At 45.0% G+C, this 15,987-nt stretch overlaps 1 protein-coding gene across 1 annotated transcript in view; it reads right to left on the reverse strand.

Moving 5' to 3' along the window:
* ZC3H12C (zinc finger CCCH-type containing 12C) overlaps window positions 1–15,987 on the reverse strand; it is a 92,345-nt gene that overhangs the window by 21,234 nt on the left and 55,124 nt on the right. The window contains exons 2-4 of the mRNA XM_086935227.1: window positions 8,068–8,207; window positions 4,502–4,736; window positions 1,181–1,287 (exon numbers count right to left, since the gene is read on the reverse strand). Of these exons, the coding sequence (XP_086791353.1) occupies window positions 1,181–1,287; window positions 4,502–4,736; window positions 8,068–8,207 (482 nt within the window). The remainder of the gene's footprint in view (window positions 1–1,180; window positions 1,288–4,501; window positions 4,737–8,067; window positions 8,208–15,987) is intronic.

The raw sequence follows: 15,987 nt of genomic DNA on the forward strand, positions 1-15,987 counted from the left end.
CGGGGGGGATGCCCCTGATCCTGTTGTGTCTGTTTCCAATCCCATTGCCATCCCTGATTCCAGTCCTAGTCCCTCTTTGCCTGCTACTAGACCTCAAAGGTGCCACCGACCTCCTGCCTATTTGAATGATTTTTGTTGTGATTAGGTTTGTTTTTTTTTTTTTTCAGAGGGGTGACGTGTGTCCATTTCAATGCTTATTTACAATGCTTATTTATTCCTTGACGTTGTTAACTCTTATCTTTATTTCAGATGCTCTCTTTTAGCCTTGTGTTAAGTTAAGTTTTCTTTCCATGACATGCTTACCCTTTGTGTTAAGTTTCCTTTCATTTCTTTGTTTTATTCTACGAGAGGAGATGTGTTGTATATTTATCCTTCCTCTATTTCCATGCTCTACTATAGTTCTTACCTATGTCACCCATTCCAGAATGTACATGGCCCTGTCTCCTCCTAGTGTTCTAGTTGGTGACAGTTTGTGCCTGGCCAGCCTCTGTTGTGGTTACTCCTTTCTGCTTCTCTGCAATAAACCCTTATTGCTGCATCTGTGGTCTCCAGCATCTTTACTACAATGTGCACATGCAATTAAGCACAATGCCTTCGCTCACAATGCAAGAGAGCCATTGGCTGAAATGGGCTGATCTATTGTTCCATGTTGTATGCTGTGATGGGCCAAGTCAAAATGTGATGACAGTTTGCAGACCAATGTATGACCAAAAGCCCCGCTATCTGTGTACAAATCTACACATTTTTATTTAAGATTTTTTTACATACGCGGACTGCCAACAAAGCTACACTTATCTCTGGGCCAGAATCTTGTGCCCCAGATCGCACAAATAATCCATGCCAACTGTGCTGCGGGAGATGGGATTAAGAGGTGACTTTGTGATATCTTTACTGCATGCAGGTATTGAAGTATGTTGTACCACCTATAGTGTCAATAAAATCCTAACCCTTAATCATTGATATTTGATAATCTTTAATAGAAGGAAGGAACGATAACTGACATAGCCAACAATGGGATGCAATTCAGCATAACAAGCCATGCAGCAGAACAGACATTTGCTGAAATGCAGCACAGTGACATAAAAAGCGACAGTAAGGAAAGGTTAACGTTGCATTACGAGCTGGTTATGTAGCATGGTGGTATGAATGACACAGTGAGAGTTTGCAAAGATCAGGTTACCATAAGGGCACGGCTGCTTCTTGTGCTCCGGTACAATTGCTTTCTTCCTTAGAAAATTATCCAGACTGGGTCCATGGCGGCCGAGGGGATCATCAGGAGGCATAAATCTGCAAAGCAATAAGAAAGTCAGGATGACACACGTGATGTGAAAGGGCTACTGTGAGGGAACAACGATGGTGAGCACACTGCAGCGGTAGGCATTTGTTTACTTTATTCACTATCATTGGAAAGACCAGACCTGTCTCCAGACTGCTCTTCTTCCTTGAGATAATCTGGAAGATGGCATGCATTCCAGGGTCCTTGCATCGGTTCTTTCTACCCATTTTTTGCTATCCTAGCACTGCCCCTTTCTACCTGGTCTCAGTGGCAGCTGGACACTGGCTGTTCTACCTCTTCATTTTGTTGATTGGCATCTCTTGCATATGTTCTTTTCCTGTGGCGAAGCAATAGCATCCTCAGCCCCGGTGGTGGTGGAGGTGATGGTGGGGGGTGGGCGAGTGAAGGGAGTGCAGGGAGCTCCTGACTGAGGCCAGAGCGTGGAGCAGTGCTTCATGTACTTTGCAGGGGACCCCCTCAACATTTGTTACGTCACTGCTCTGTTACAGTGTTCGTGCAGGCTGCATCGAGCAGCACTTCGTTCCCTAGCCTCTTCGGCTCCTAGTCCCGCCATGATTAGTAACCTGGCACACCCCGCTGTACTCCCGCGGCTCCCTGTAATTGGATGCTAATGACCACCGCAACATTCGGCTCCTCCCACGTGTACCTGCGCTCCCGGGTCAGTTTCACTGAACCGTCTTCGGCACGTCCTCTACGATGCTGACGGTGCTAACAAGGCAAGAAAATCAACCCAAGTAAATTACCAACTGACAAACATGCCGAGGAAATGGCAAAGATGTAAAAGTGTTTGTGCACAATTTGCAAACAACTGGCATTTGAAAATTAATATCTTGCTATCAAATGCAAACACAAACGATAATGAGCACCGAAGCCATACTTTTCATGCATCATTAATTGACCCTTTAAACCCATCTATTCAGTGGTGAAAGCAGAATGGCGGTACCGCTGTTTGTGCCACCTCTGCATATTTGCTTTTAGTCGTGCGTGACATTATCTAATTTATGAGAAGCACAATGAAGGGCTTATAGGAATGAATAACACCAAGCACTTACTTAGTCTTATGTTTAATGGAAATCTGTTTAATGAGGAACAGGCTGTCAAAGCTGAAGCCCATGAGTAATCCGTTTAAAACCAGCATTGGCAAAGCCAATATGTCTCACTTATAGATGTAATGGTCAAAACAGCAAACACACACACATTCATACTGATTGAACATGCACGAACACATACAGCCTGAACTGTACCCCTACGGTCAACCATGAGGCCACATAAAAACAAATATATACGGAAACACATATGTCCAAAGTGGCAGACGTAAAGCAGCCAACTACAAAAACCATAGATGTTCTGGCACCCATGCACTAAGACAACACAAACACACAGAACAGATCTCATATAGAGTCTGACACATAGCAAACATAGAATTACAGACAAGACACTTACAAGATCCCATGGATATGTAGTTGGAATAATAAATGGGCAGACATACGTAGGGCTGGATGCATAGACAGATAAAACGCCTACAAATATCTATGCAGTAAATGACCAAAGCTCTTCTGGAAGCTGATTGACACAGACCAATATGCTTTTAACCATGCACATCAATCAACCAACATACATACACCCATGCAATTAGAAGAGAAGACATACAGACACCCATGTATACAGACTAAAAGACATATGAGCATCAGTACAACAGAAATAGATGCACTTAGTAATACAGGCCAAGGAGAATACATTACACCTGCACACCGCTCAATATACATATATGCACGAGTCTCTCTCTAGTACCCTCATAAATTATGCTTAAAAATGCAGAAAAAATTGTACCTGGCCTGGGCTTACCTTTTATAAATTATTGTCATTAGATGTGTTGGACAAATTGATCAACACGTGTAAGCCAGCCAAGACTTGCAAAGAGGAACAAATACACATACAGACCATACAGCCGAAGGATACACATATTCAGACACATGGAAAGTTGGATCATGGACGGAAATAAAGACTGATCGAATGATGGATGGATGGATGGATGGATGTATACCAGATGTGCCTAACTGACTCTAGGGATATGTAGGTATAATCCTTAGCCCCCAAGAGTTGAAAATCACATTCAAAGCGAAGAATGGAGAAGAGTCTTAACACCCATTCAGTCCTTATTGACATGACTTCTATGGGATGCGATACATCAGTTTCCATACCCCCTATACCTTAAGCTCTTTAGAATGATCAGATAACAATATGGTGCACTCTACAGGCCCACTCCGTTATTGATTTCTTATTGTCATGCATATGCACCATTGAAACTCAGTGGCTGCATCTCTCTAGTAGTATCATAAATAACACTTAACCACATTATTCATTGATGCTGAACACCTTGTATCAAGCCCGTGCTGTCTTTTTACAAATAATTGCCATGAGATGTATTGGACATATTACGCAAATAAAAGCTGCAGTTCCTAGAATGCACTGATCTGTGATATGAAATGAAATTTGGCGTCTGAGAAAAACTGATAGATGGATCAACCCAAGTTACTCTTAAGTCTCCATAAATTAACTTTACCAGATTTATTTCCCACAAAAAAACATGTATTTGTCGGTTTCTTAGGATGACAATTAACTTATTGATTTCCACTTTTCAAAGTAAATTTTGCTTTCCATGTTTAACAGAATAGCTGAAAAGGGCAGGTCACTACAGTTTGAATTATTTTACTCTGCTTGGCAGTAATTTTTAATTCCCAGTGTTTACATTTCCCTACAATACCCATAGAAAAGATAGGCTCCATACAATTAATTATTTCACTGAGGCGTACGGGCAGTAAGGTTTGCTGAACTGAAATTAGTCCGTTATTAATGTCAAGCAATGTAGTGATATGCAAAATCTTCGCCCCATAATGGATTTAATGAAACCGAACTTCTAGTTTCAACGGGCCACAGTGAAAATAGAAAATTGCCACATAATCCTGGTGCAGCAGATGAAATCCTTCCCTGATGCATAAGACCTGCATGTCTCTCTTGATACATTCATCTGAAACCATACCCCTTATTCTTAAAGCTCCAAGTGAACTGACATGTGTCACAAGCAGCATTAAAAGGGGATTTAAAGAAGCAACATAATATAAAAACAAACACAAGCAAGTGAAAAGGGAACATTTTGTAATGTGGCGGAGTATATTTATTATGCTAACTGTGATGTTGGCTTACTTATCATTGACAAATGAATACATCAGCAACCGCTCATCGATGAACTTCTTCCATTCGGGCTTTTCATTTGCCAAATCTCTGTAATTGTCATTCGACACAATTATTCCGTCAGACTCAAAGGCCAGCTTCACAATGAACCGGTCGTCGTAGCACACCACCCTTCTGCCCTGCACGCGGCGGGATGGAGTGAAGACCAGAATCTTTTCCTTCTCCAGCTTGCGTAAAATTTCTTGATCTAAAAACAAAATATGTGTAATTAGCAAAGCATTCCTTGCCTAAATCGTGGCATAAAATACGGAGGACGAATTCTTAGGGTTTTATTTGTTAAAAATGTGCACCAAAACCAAAGAAAACGCATCTGCAGCAATACAGATACATGTAGCAATAGTGGAAATTATCCTGTACGGTTCACTGAACTCCCACCGAAAACCAAAATATTTAAGCCTATACCCAAAAGTGAAGACAACCTGATACACATGTAAACTAGATGACTGGGAGTGGCCTGCTTGCTATTATTGGCATTTCTAAAAGATAATGAAAAAATATTTATACTGCCTGAAATGTGCTGGCAACTGCGGGCTTTCCATCTGAACTCAGTGCTGATGTATGTCAGAATGTTTGGACTCTCAAACCTTTAGCTGCTACCTGTCAATGGTCAGAGCTGAAAGATGATTTGAAACATTCAAGTTGCTTCTGATTGCCTAATCTAAGATCCTACTGAGAAGAGAGCTGGGCGCTCGATTCTCTGGTCCTCAGCCTTGAGGAATGATTGACACAGACAGAAGAGGTCTTGGGTGTTTGGGCTGACAGAACTGAGGATGAAGCGATACAGTGGTTTCTGAATACAACCCGTTTGGGCTATAACCTGAAGAACTATACCTTTTGACAGGGATGTAACACTGGCTTCAGTTGACTAGGAAACCGCTGTTGAAGATGATGCTCAGGACTAATGCAAAGTTAGAAAAAACGTGCTCGTCAGTATAGCCATCTTTTTCAAGTTGTCAGACTTAGACAGATCACAAGGACACATGCATCTAAGCTAGCAAAGAATACAGCAAGCGCAGCGGTTGGGACGTTGGCTCCCTGGTGCGTGTAAGGGGTTGGGGGGTTGGGAGCTTGACCTGATCAGAGGGCAAGCCCAGTGGATAACCTCCTGCTGCATGCGACCAAAGGCTGTGCGCAGTGGAGGACTGGATGTCTGTGAGGGGTTACACACAGGTGGCCTGTGGGGATGGGTACCTTTATAGGTCCTGCATATCATATCCATAGCGGAATGGCGTCAGTGCGGAGCGCAAGGCACCACCTTCTGGCAAATTGAAGTTCAACGAAAAAGTTTCTGGATCCAGTCTGACACCCGAGGAATGCTCAATAGGTGAAGAATCTGCAGCTAGAAGCAGCTGCGGCCCGTCCAAGTAAGAGGGTGGGGGTGGGGATTTCGACAGACGACAAGGGAAAATTTATTATTTATTTAATTTTCCCTTGTGGTTGTCTGTGGAATCTCCTCCCCCCCCCCCCCCCCCCCCCAACCCAGCCCCACGGTCCTGCTGCTCTTACCTGCACAGGTCACTGCTGGCTAGAAGTCTATCAGAATGTGTCAGACAGACTTAAGTATTCTATCAGTGGGGAGTAGAAACTTGAGGGGACCCTCCTGCAAAGTATATGGATGACCCTCCACACTCTGGACCCAGTCATTAACCCTCAGGCCTGCCCAAGAACAGTGCCGGAGGGGGCCCACCCACACCGCGGGGGCTGTGGGGGCTTTTGTTACACCACTACATTCTATACACAGACCATATTTGTCATGGAAAAGAATAATTGCCTTAACTCACAAATGATACATGTCACAGACATAGCAAAATGTGACTTTCTCTGAGGTTGCATTGCAGGTAATACTGTCCATTAGAGTAGACTGTGGCCTTAGATTACTTAATGGAATTGATGGTATGTGTTATTTTCTTTTAGGCTTAGTCTATAAAAATATCTGAGTAGTGTTAAGCGTAGGTACTACGGAAACTGGAAAGGGGTCTCACTCCAGGGTTCTGTGTTTTGATGTTCTATGGAAATATCTCCCAAGTTGTTCCTTGCGAGTAGCTTGTCTAGTACTAATTAAATTCTTTGAATTGTAACAAATAATATACAGCGAAATGCATATGTTTGATTATGGTAAAACCAGGCGCGGACGGGCGCAGACGGGTTTGCCTTTGGCGCGCCTTCTGCGTGCCAGCGGCGCACGTCCGCTGCGCTTCCGCGCGGCGTCCTCCATAAGAGGCGAAGTGGGAGGGAGCAGCAGTTGGGAGGCGCGAGCGGGGCGGCCAATGGGGACGGGACACAGAAGCAAAGGGGCGGGGCAGCAGGGGAGCAGCGGCAGGAAGCGGGGAGGGCACAGAGGGCAAGGGACGCAAAAGGGACTAAAATGAAACAAAAACAGAAATACAGAAGAAAACAGAAATACAGGAATACAAATGCAATACAGGTGCAATTCAGAAGTACAGAAAAAAAGAAAAAACTACGACATCATCAGACCGCAGGAGCACACCAGTGGCGAGCTCCTGGCAGCGGCAGCAGTGGGGCAGAGTCAGGGGTGCACAGGAGGAGCCGTGCGGTGTGGGGAGCGACCTGACCCGAGATCAGGGTCAATATGTTAAATATATGAAACAGTATATAATATTTTATGTTTGCTGAGATCCACTGAGGGTGGCTACACTTTTGCTTGCATTTCAGCCAGCTGTAGGTGATGTGGGACGTTGTCTGTTTTGTTTCTGCATTTGATTCGATTTGTATGAAGGTTGAACCCTTCTACAAAGAGATATTTGAGAAGGTGACTACTGTGCGAGCCATTCCTTGCGTTTGAACCACTTGTTGCAGTTCTGAACTATATTCCAAATAGTCTGTTGATGTTTTTGGGAGAGTTATAGAAAATGCTTAGAGGTGTGGAATGGGAAGGAGGTCGCAGATTGTTGAAAACTGCACTTTGTATTTGGTAGGACTCTCTCCATATGAACAGGTGCAGGGCCAAAAGAAGCAATTTCCATGAAAATAAGGTTTCTATTCAACCTTTAATAAGTTGTTTTAGTAAAAGTTGAGTTATGTTTCTTTTGGGTTGCCCCTCATTTTCCTTGAATCTCGGATGCTAGACTAGTCTAAAAGTCAATAATTTTACAAGTACTTCCAAAAAATAAATTCTATATATTTTGATTTTTTATAAGCTGTATGTGAGAACCGTTTGAAGCTGCCTGAAGGCTCAATAGCATAATCTACTAAATACATCACAATAGTTAGGGCTTAATTATATGATGGAAATAATAAGTGTTGTTCACACTCTGGTAATAAAGCACAGTTGGCTGGCTGGCCAATCGGCTATAATCAGTTTTTAAAAATGTGCAAATTGCATTTTCACCTGAAGTTTCAAAACAATTAAAAACTGTTGAGGGTCTTTAGTCATCAAAGAGTGACTAATGACATAGTTTAAAACTAGATTGAGTGACTTAATTTAAGCGTAATTGTGACCCTAACCTCTGTACTAACACTGCCAAATACTTTTCTTGCCCTTAACATGTAACTTTTACCTGTGATAAGAGCATCTGGTCTTGATTGTTCTTTTCTCCAGGCAGGCACAAAAACTGTAATATCTTTATGGCCTCTTTCCAAAAACCAGTCGACAGCCAGACGTATTCCTCGGCAGGAAAACACCTCTTTGTTCCCATGACTGAAAAAGACAATAAAATGCAAAATCACCTTAAAATAGCATGTACATTTATTGATGTGTCAAAGCCAAGTGATCACAGTGCTGTGAAAAGTAAGTGGGTGACCTAAATTTTAGTGTGGAACAGTTTCCATGCCTGTCTGCAAGTTGTACACCCCAAAAAATATGTAGAAAGACTTATTGAACGGAGTGCGTTCCAACATACCGCAATGTGTAGGGCGGTGGAAAAATGTTGGTATCATGGCTAAAGCACAACAAGTGTTCTTTGACTTCATTTTATCACACTAATTGATGATCTATATGGCTTTTGGAATCAAGGAAGGCAAAAAATGAAATGATGATTTCTGCTCTTCATACGTATATAAACTATTTGACCATTCCCAAAGTAACTATTACACTTATTCACAAGGTTGTTTATTGTCTCCAAACGTACCTATAATACTTACAGATCATTGACTACAGCACTTTAAACTTGGTGAGAAATGTACGTATTAGTGTGTTCCTATAATGACCATAACCTTTTCTCTCATCATGAACAGTAATGAATGGGCGGAAGGCTAAACGTATGAGTGGGTTGTTCTTGACTTGAGGAGAAATTATTGAGCAGTGATTTTGCTTGTTTTTTACATGGATTGCAAATACTGTTCCGGTATTCTGCCACCACAAATTTACATCGACAGAGAGAATGAATTAGAACAAGGTGAACTCTGTGGTGTGCGCGTTCATTGGCTACCTGAGGCTTACAAAGTATTGGTAATGAAATTATGTCTTAAAAAAATATTGAACACTAGAGGTTCCCTTGGAGGTTCTGACCCCATGTCTCCTTCCTTCTGTCTACTGTCATCTAGCCATGTGTTTAATCAATTTCTGAACATAATGACTGTTGTAAATAGATTAGGTAGGCAGCAGGACACGTCTTCAGGTTATTAAGATATATTTATTAAGTTAAACAAGATAAGATAAGACATCAGAGCAGTAAAACCTCACAGCTGACCAGACCAACTGCCAAGGCTGGAATCTCCACACACAAGATAGAACACACTTAGGTACTTTGGGAGATATAGAAGGTAGGAACACTAAGAAAGGACTACAGACACCAAGTAGTCCTATTGAACCAAGTAAGAATTTACAACAATGACTAACAAAATTTGTGGTGTGGGTCGATTCCCAGAGCAACTCTATCCACAATAAGGTGAGCAAACATCTAGAAACAAGTTCATAGCTCGCCCATTAGAATGAGGATGTTGTTGTTTCCAAACTTTCAAATAATGCAATTGCTACTGTACATTCAACATGTGGTGTCTAGTATATTGAACTAATTGACATTTGAAGATTAACTAGAAATTAACAGTGACTCGTGTGGAGCTAAACGTAGCAAGGCAATTATCAACTTTGTCCATAACATACTTAAGATTAGGCACATTTTCACAACCACCCTCAAAGAATTCTCAATGAATTGCAAGTGATATATTAGACAGAAAACCAATATATTAAAGGCAAATGTGTCTCTTGTGCATATTCTGGACTCACTGAAGATTCCAGTAGTGCCAACAATTGTCCAGGTGGATCTAAACCCTTCAGATGTGTCACTTGAGATGCACTCTCACCCAGGATCAGATGAAAAGGCACATGGTAAATACTCAGCAAAGTAAGCATGAGCTTCCGTGAGGATCAAAAAGAGCAAAGATCATACATTCAAGCAGCAAAGCAGAAGGACAAATATGAAGGCCCAAGGGTTTGTATAACATTACAAGTCAAACTTCAATTGCATATGTAGTTTAGTGGCTGTCTATGCAGGCTACAGATAATAGGAGAAACACACCCAGAAATGTGAGCAGCCAGAGTGCCATCAACAACCCAAGTGGACTCCACACAACATGATCATCAAACATACATACTTGCCAACAGCCAGCAATATAAATAATGATGTAAGTTCCAGGATCCAAATGGTGCATTTATCAATGCTTGGAGAATGGGTGGTGATAAATAACATTTTGAACACAACTATCAGTGGAGGGCTTTCTAGTTTTACACACTAGACCAATAGGAAAAGTATAAGACGTATGGACTAAAATCAAGTGCAATGAACGACTCAAAGCATTAACATTAGCAGTTGGAAACTCCTGTTCTTTAAATTGATGGACTTTAGAAAACCCCCAAACTGGAATTATAATGCGAGACACCTTGCTAGATAAAGTAGAAAAGTCAGTGGACAAACACCTTCACTTTCCTTGGTATCGCCCCTCCCTGAGGAATTGTAAACAGTTATTTCAAAAGAGAGAATCCTTACACTTTAAAAGGAAAAGGTGGATGGCAGGCTTGTTCAGTTGATTTATTGACAAGACCGGCCTTTTCTTGACCAGATGGGAATGTCAAGGCCGAGTGGGTAGCAACTCCCATCATAAAATTACAACACACTGGAGCTTCATTTAAGGACTATGTACAGGACTCTCCTAACAGCCACTCCTTTGTATTTAATTGAATTTTTCAATTAACAAGTAGCTGTGCCAATGCTCAGCTCTACTTGTTTTGCACAAAGGCTAGTAATACATAATAGTGCAAACGCAGAATGTATATTTAACAAAGAGTGTGTAATGTATTCTGTGCACACACTTTGCTGAATGATTACATTTGCAGAAAGGGTGAAGATCAATGAGTGATAGCCTTCGGAGACATATGCTTCACACCAATGCATGTACCTAAGTGTTGTTAGCGCAGGGTGATGCACGCAGTATAGAGGGAGGGGTCTCATTAGACCCACGCCTGCACTGGTGATCATGAACTGTAAGAGCAGAATCAAATCTATTTTATTTTTGAGGGGTGGTAATGAAAAAATGCATTTCAGGCCACAGCCCCTTGAAGGCCTGTTAACTTACATGCATTCCCATAAGCTATGCAAATAGTGTGAAAGAGCCGTGCAGGTGTTAGCTGTCCCCTCCACTCACATGGCAGGCGGCAGGGGCGGCTCTATGTTCATGGTGGCCCTGGGCAGGAAGCGTAGGTAGGGGGCCCCGGAAGAGGGGGTCTGGGCGGGGCGGGGCGGGGCGGAGCGCGGAGGCCAGTGAAGAGGGGGGGGGTCAGGTTGTTTGGAAGTGGAATAGAGCCAGAGGCCACCAAATCCCTGCCAGGGGCCGCCACACAAATATGTATCCATCCTCAGAGGATTATTATATTAAGGATATATATTGGCGTGGTGGCCCCTGGGGTTTGGTGGCCCTGTGCAGGTGCACAGCTTGCACATGCCTAAGGCCGGCCCTGCAGGCGGATCCAAGGAATAGCTACTACCTGACACCTGAAAGCAGCAACTTAACTTTTGACTTCACACAAGACGCAAACCCTCTAAGGAACAAAGAAGTGAGCTGTGGAAACAACAACTTTCTCCTGCAACAGAGGGTTTGTGAATGAAACCAATGGTTTTCAAACTGTACATTAAATATCACCGCAGACTGTTCACTGGCACAAGAGGGAAGTCTGGAGAAAGACTTCTTCAACCAATAGCATTTGAAAGGGTGGGGCGGAGCTTAAGTTTGGCTTTTTACAAACAGAAATATTTTAAATTAATTAATTACAAAGTACTTAATAGAACTGTTTTACAACTATGTTAAAAATCTACATATCCGCTATCAATGCTCGGTGCTCAATTTCCTATACATTAAAACTATGATAGTACCAGGCACGACGGGCCCTTGCTTAAGAGTGCAAATATTTCCTTATGTAAATATGACCATAGATTGGTGTGATCACATGCTTCATAGTGTATCTCTAGGAGAAAAAGGGAAAGAATGACTCATGAAAATTAGGGTTAGGACATTCTAATGAAACTTTGGTCGTGAAGTCTCTCCCCCGTGGTCTAATGGGTCTCACTGGCCATCGATGGTAATAAGCTATAACTGGCATGCAGTGGGCTCAAGGCATCCTGGGGCCCCTGTGCCACATCCTGGGGACCCGGGCCACTGCAACTAGAACACTAATGGCTGCTCCACACCTGCATGGGATACAAGTTGATCACCTTTCAGCTCCGGGTAAATTGAGAATAGTAACAAACTTCCACTAAAATTTCAATATTCATAGCCACCAAAATGTGGACAAGAATAGGATGTACCTAAAAGGCTAGAAAAGCCGTTTTCGAAGCTGGGGAGCTGGATTCGAGTGTAGCGGGAGGCTCAAACATCCTGTGATTCTGGGCAAATCACTTAATCTCTCCCTGCCTAAAAATGAACTTGCTCCTGTGTAATGCAGCTGGTGCTCATGTAAAGCGCCCTGATACCTTCGGGTCAAGTTCACGCTATATAAAACTTCACACAGAAAACACAAACAGGACGAACGATTTGAACTCTGCCCATGCAGCTGCTTTTGAGTCGGTCACTCATACGAGGTGAACAAACCCAAACCGCTGGCCTAAGCTTCCGAATGAACACCCAGATTGTTCAGTCAAGTCGCGTCCATTTCCTGTTTGGGCCACTGGTTTGTGAGAGGCGCTGATGCACAAACCCCTCTGCAGTGGTCCAAACCTTGCCAAGGCACTGGAGTGCACGCTTCGGTCTATGCACATATAGCGAGGTATTCAATGTCACACAGAACCGATTCTGTAAACCACCCTGCTTGTAAATCGACCTCTTACAAATACATTTAACAAGTTTCAAAGGCCAAAGCCAGGTCACGGGCCGCGTCCTCGGCCACGCGTTGTATTCTACGCGCAAAGAAAGAGCCCTGTGTTTACAGTCGACGTGTGAGCAACAAAACTGCCACTTTTGTGGAAATGCGCACATGACGCGCTGTAAAATACAAAGTGCCGTGCCAGTGGGTGGGAAAAGGCCGGCAGCGGCGATACTGCCAACAGTACGAGACCCTCTCATAAAAAAGAGTTTCTTTAGCCCACTCGACGCGGACGCAATTGTTTCTGATTTGCTGAAGGGTTTTGCAGACTAGAAGATTCCAAGACAGACCGGAGTGTCTCAGACACGCACAGCAAACACGAAAAGCGCGCATTGCGGACGAATCAACCTTTCCAGTGTGCTAATCGCAAACACCAATGGGTGGGAAAACGGCAACAAGGGAGAATACATTATTTTAGTACCATAAAAAAGGTCTCAATTTTAATACAAAAATAGAACCGGCAAAGTGAAGCAGACCAACGCGAGATGCTGAAGACACATTCCCTTGCTGTTTGGGACTGCAGAAACCGCGTCCACCAGAAAATTACTTTTCCTGAAATTAATTTACATTCCATGACGAGTCAAGCAGTTGAAAAGCATTTGTAATTAATTCTATGATAATCCATACGTTATTAGAACGCTACATAAAGATTGGTATTAGTTTAACACTAACCTAACACAAATTGTAACACAATTTGTGTTAGGTTAGTGTTAATGTATAGACTTGCCCCCCCCCCCCCACTAGCATACTTCTTCCAAGTGTACCGATGACGTGGCCTATGGCTGCAGCCTATCCACCGAAGAATGAGTAAGGAGATGGGAGACGGTGCAGGTTCCACTATGGCGTGGAGGCGCGACAACAGGTTCCTATATTCGCTGGAGGGATGGTCGACTTTAACCAGAATGAGAGGGACAGGGTGGTCTCAGGCCTGGCTGATCATAGTCCAGGCAGCCTGAGGTAAGTATGGCGCAGGCTAGGGGGGGCACTAGAATGCAGCAGGGAGGTGAGAAGGGAGTGCTGATGGGGAGTCACTCTGGAAACACTGATCTCAACAGCAGCATCTAAGACCGGCAGGAGCTGGAGCACTGGACAGATGGGCAGGCAGCTGCGGTGTTAGAGGATTCTAGTACTGGACAGCGGGCAGGGAGCTGTAGCGTCAGAGGATTTTGGCACTGGACAGTGGACAGGGAGCTGCAGCGTCAGAGGCTTTTAGTAGTGGACAGCGGGCAGGGAGCAGCAGCGTCAGAGGATGCTAGTACTGGATGGAGGGTAGAGAGCTGCAGCATCAGAGGATTCTAGTACTGGACAGCGGGCAGGGAGCTGCAGCGTCAGAGGCTTCTAGTACTGGACAGCGGGCAGGGAGCTGTAGCGTCAGAGGATTCTAGTACTGGACAGCGGGCAGGGAGCTGCAGCGTCAGAGGATTCTACTGCTGGACAGCGGGCAGGAACTGTGGTGTTAGAGGATTCTAGTACTGGACAGCGGGCAGGGAGCTGCAGCGTCAGAGGCTTCTGGTACTGGACAGTGGGCAATAGCTGTAGCATCAGAGGATTTTGGCACTGGACAGTGGACAGGGAGCTGCAGCATCACAGGCTTCTAGTAGTGGACAGCGGGCAGGGAGCAGCAGCGTCAGAGGATACTAGTACTGGATGGAGGGTAGAGAGCTGCAGCGTCAGAGGATTCTAGTACTGGACAGCGGGCAAGGAGCAGCAGCATCAGAGGATTCTAGTACTGGACAGCGGGCAGGGAGCTGCAGCGTCAGAGGATTCTAGAACTGGACAGCGGGCAGGGAGCTGCAGCGTCAGAGGATTCTAGAACTGGACAGCGGGCAGGAAGCTGCGGTGTCAGGGGATTCTAGTACTGAACAGCGGGCAGGAAGCAGCAGCGTCAGAGGATTCTAGTACTGGACAGTGGGCAGGGAGCTGCACGTCAGAGGATTCTAGTACTGGACAGCGGGCAGGGAGCAGCAGCGTCAGAGGATTCCAGTAGTGGACAGCGGGCAGGGAGCTGCAGCGTCAGAGGATTCTAGTACTGGACAGCAGGCAGGGAGCTGCAGCGTCAGAGGATTCCAGTACTTGACAGCGGGCAGGGAGCTGCAGCGTCAGAGGCTTCTAGTACTTGACAGCGGGCAGGGAGCAGCAGCATCAGAGGCTTCTAGTACTGGACAGCGGGCAGAAAGCTGCAGTGTCGGAGGATTCTAGTACTGGACAGCGAGCAGGGAGCTGCAGTGTCAGAGGATTCTAGTACTTGATAGTAGGCAGGGAGCTGCAGCATCAGAGGCTTCTAGTACTGGACAGCGGGCATGGAGCAGCAGCGTCAGAGGATTTTGGCACTGGACAGTGGACAGGGAGCTGCAGCGTCAGAGGCTTTTAGTAGTGGACAGCGGGCAGGGAGCAGCAGCGTCAGAGGATGCTAGTACTGGATGGAGGGTAGAGAGCTGCAGCATCAGAGGATTCTAGTACTGGACAGCGGGCAGGGAGCTGCAGCGTCAGAGGCTTCTAGTACTGGACAGCGGACAGGGAGCTGTAGCGTCAGAGGATTCTAGTACTGGACAGCGGGCAGGGAGCTGCAGCGTCAGAGGATTCTACTACTGGACAGCGGGCAGGAACTGTGGTGTTAGAGGATTCTAGTACAGGACAGCGGGCAGGGAGCTGCAGCGTCAGAGGCTTCTAGTACTGGACAGTGGGCAGGGAGCTGTAGCGTCAGAGGATTTTGGCACTGGACAGTGGACAGGGAGCTGCAACATCACAGGCTTCTAGTAGTGGACAGCGGGCAGGGAGCAGCAGCGTCAGAGGATACTAGTACTGGATGGAGGGTAGAGAGCTGCAGCGTCAGAGGATTCTAGTACTGGACAGCGGGCAAGGAGCAGCAGCATTAGAGGGTTCTAGTAGTTGACAGCGGGCAGAGAGCAGCAGCATCAGAGGATTCTAGTACTGGACAGCGGGCAGGGAGCTGCAGCGTCAGAGGATTCTAGAACTGGACAGCGGGCAGGAAGCTGCGGTGTCAGGGGATTCTAGTACTGAACAGCGGGCAGAAAGCAGCAGCGTCAGAGGATTCTAGTACTGGACAGTGGGCAGGGAGCTGCACGTCAGAGGATTCTAGTACTGGACAGCGGGCAGGGAGCAGCAG

Source organism: Lissotriton vulgaris, chromosome 8 (assembly GCF_964263255.1).
Source record: "Lissotriton vulgaris chromosome 8, aLisVul1.2, whole genome shotgun sequence".
Classification (NCBI taxonomy): domain Eukaryota; kingdom Metazoa; phylum Chordata; class Amphibia; order Caudata; family Salamandridae; genus Lissotriton; species Lissotriton vulgaris.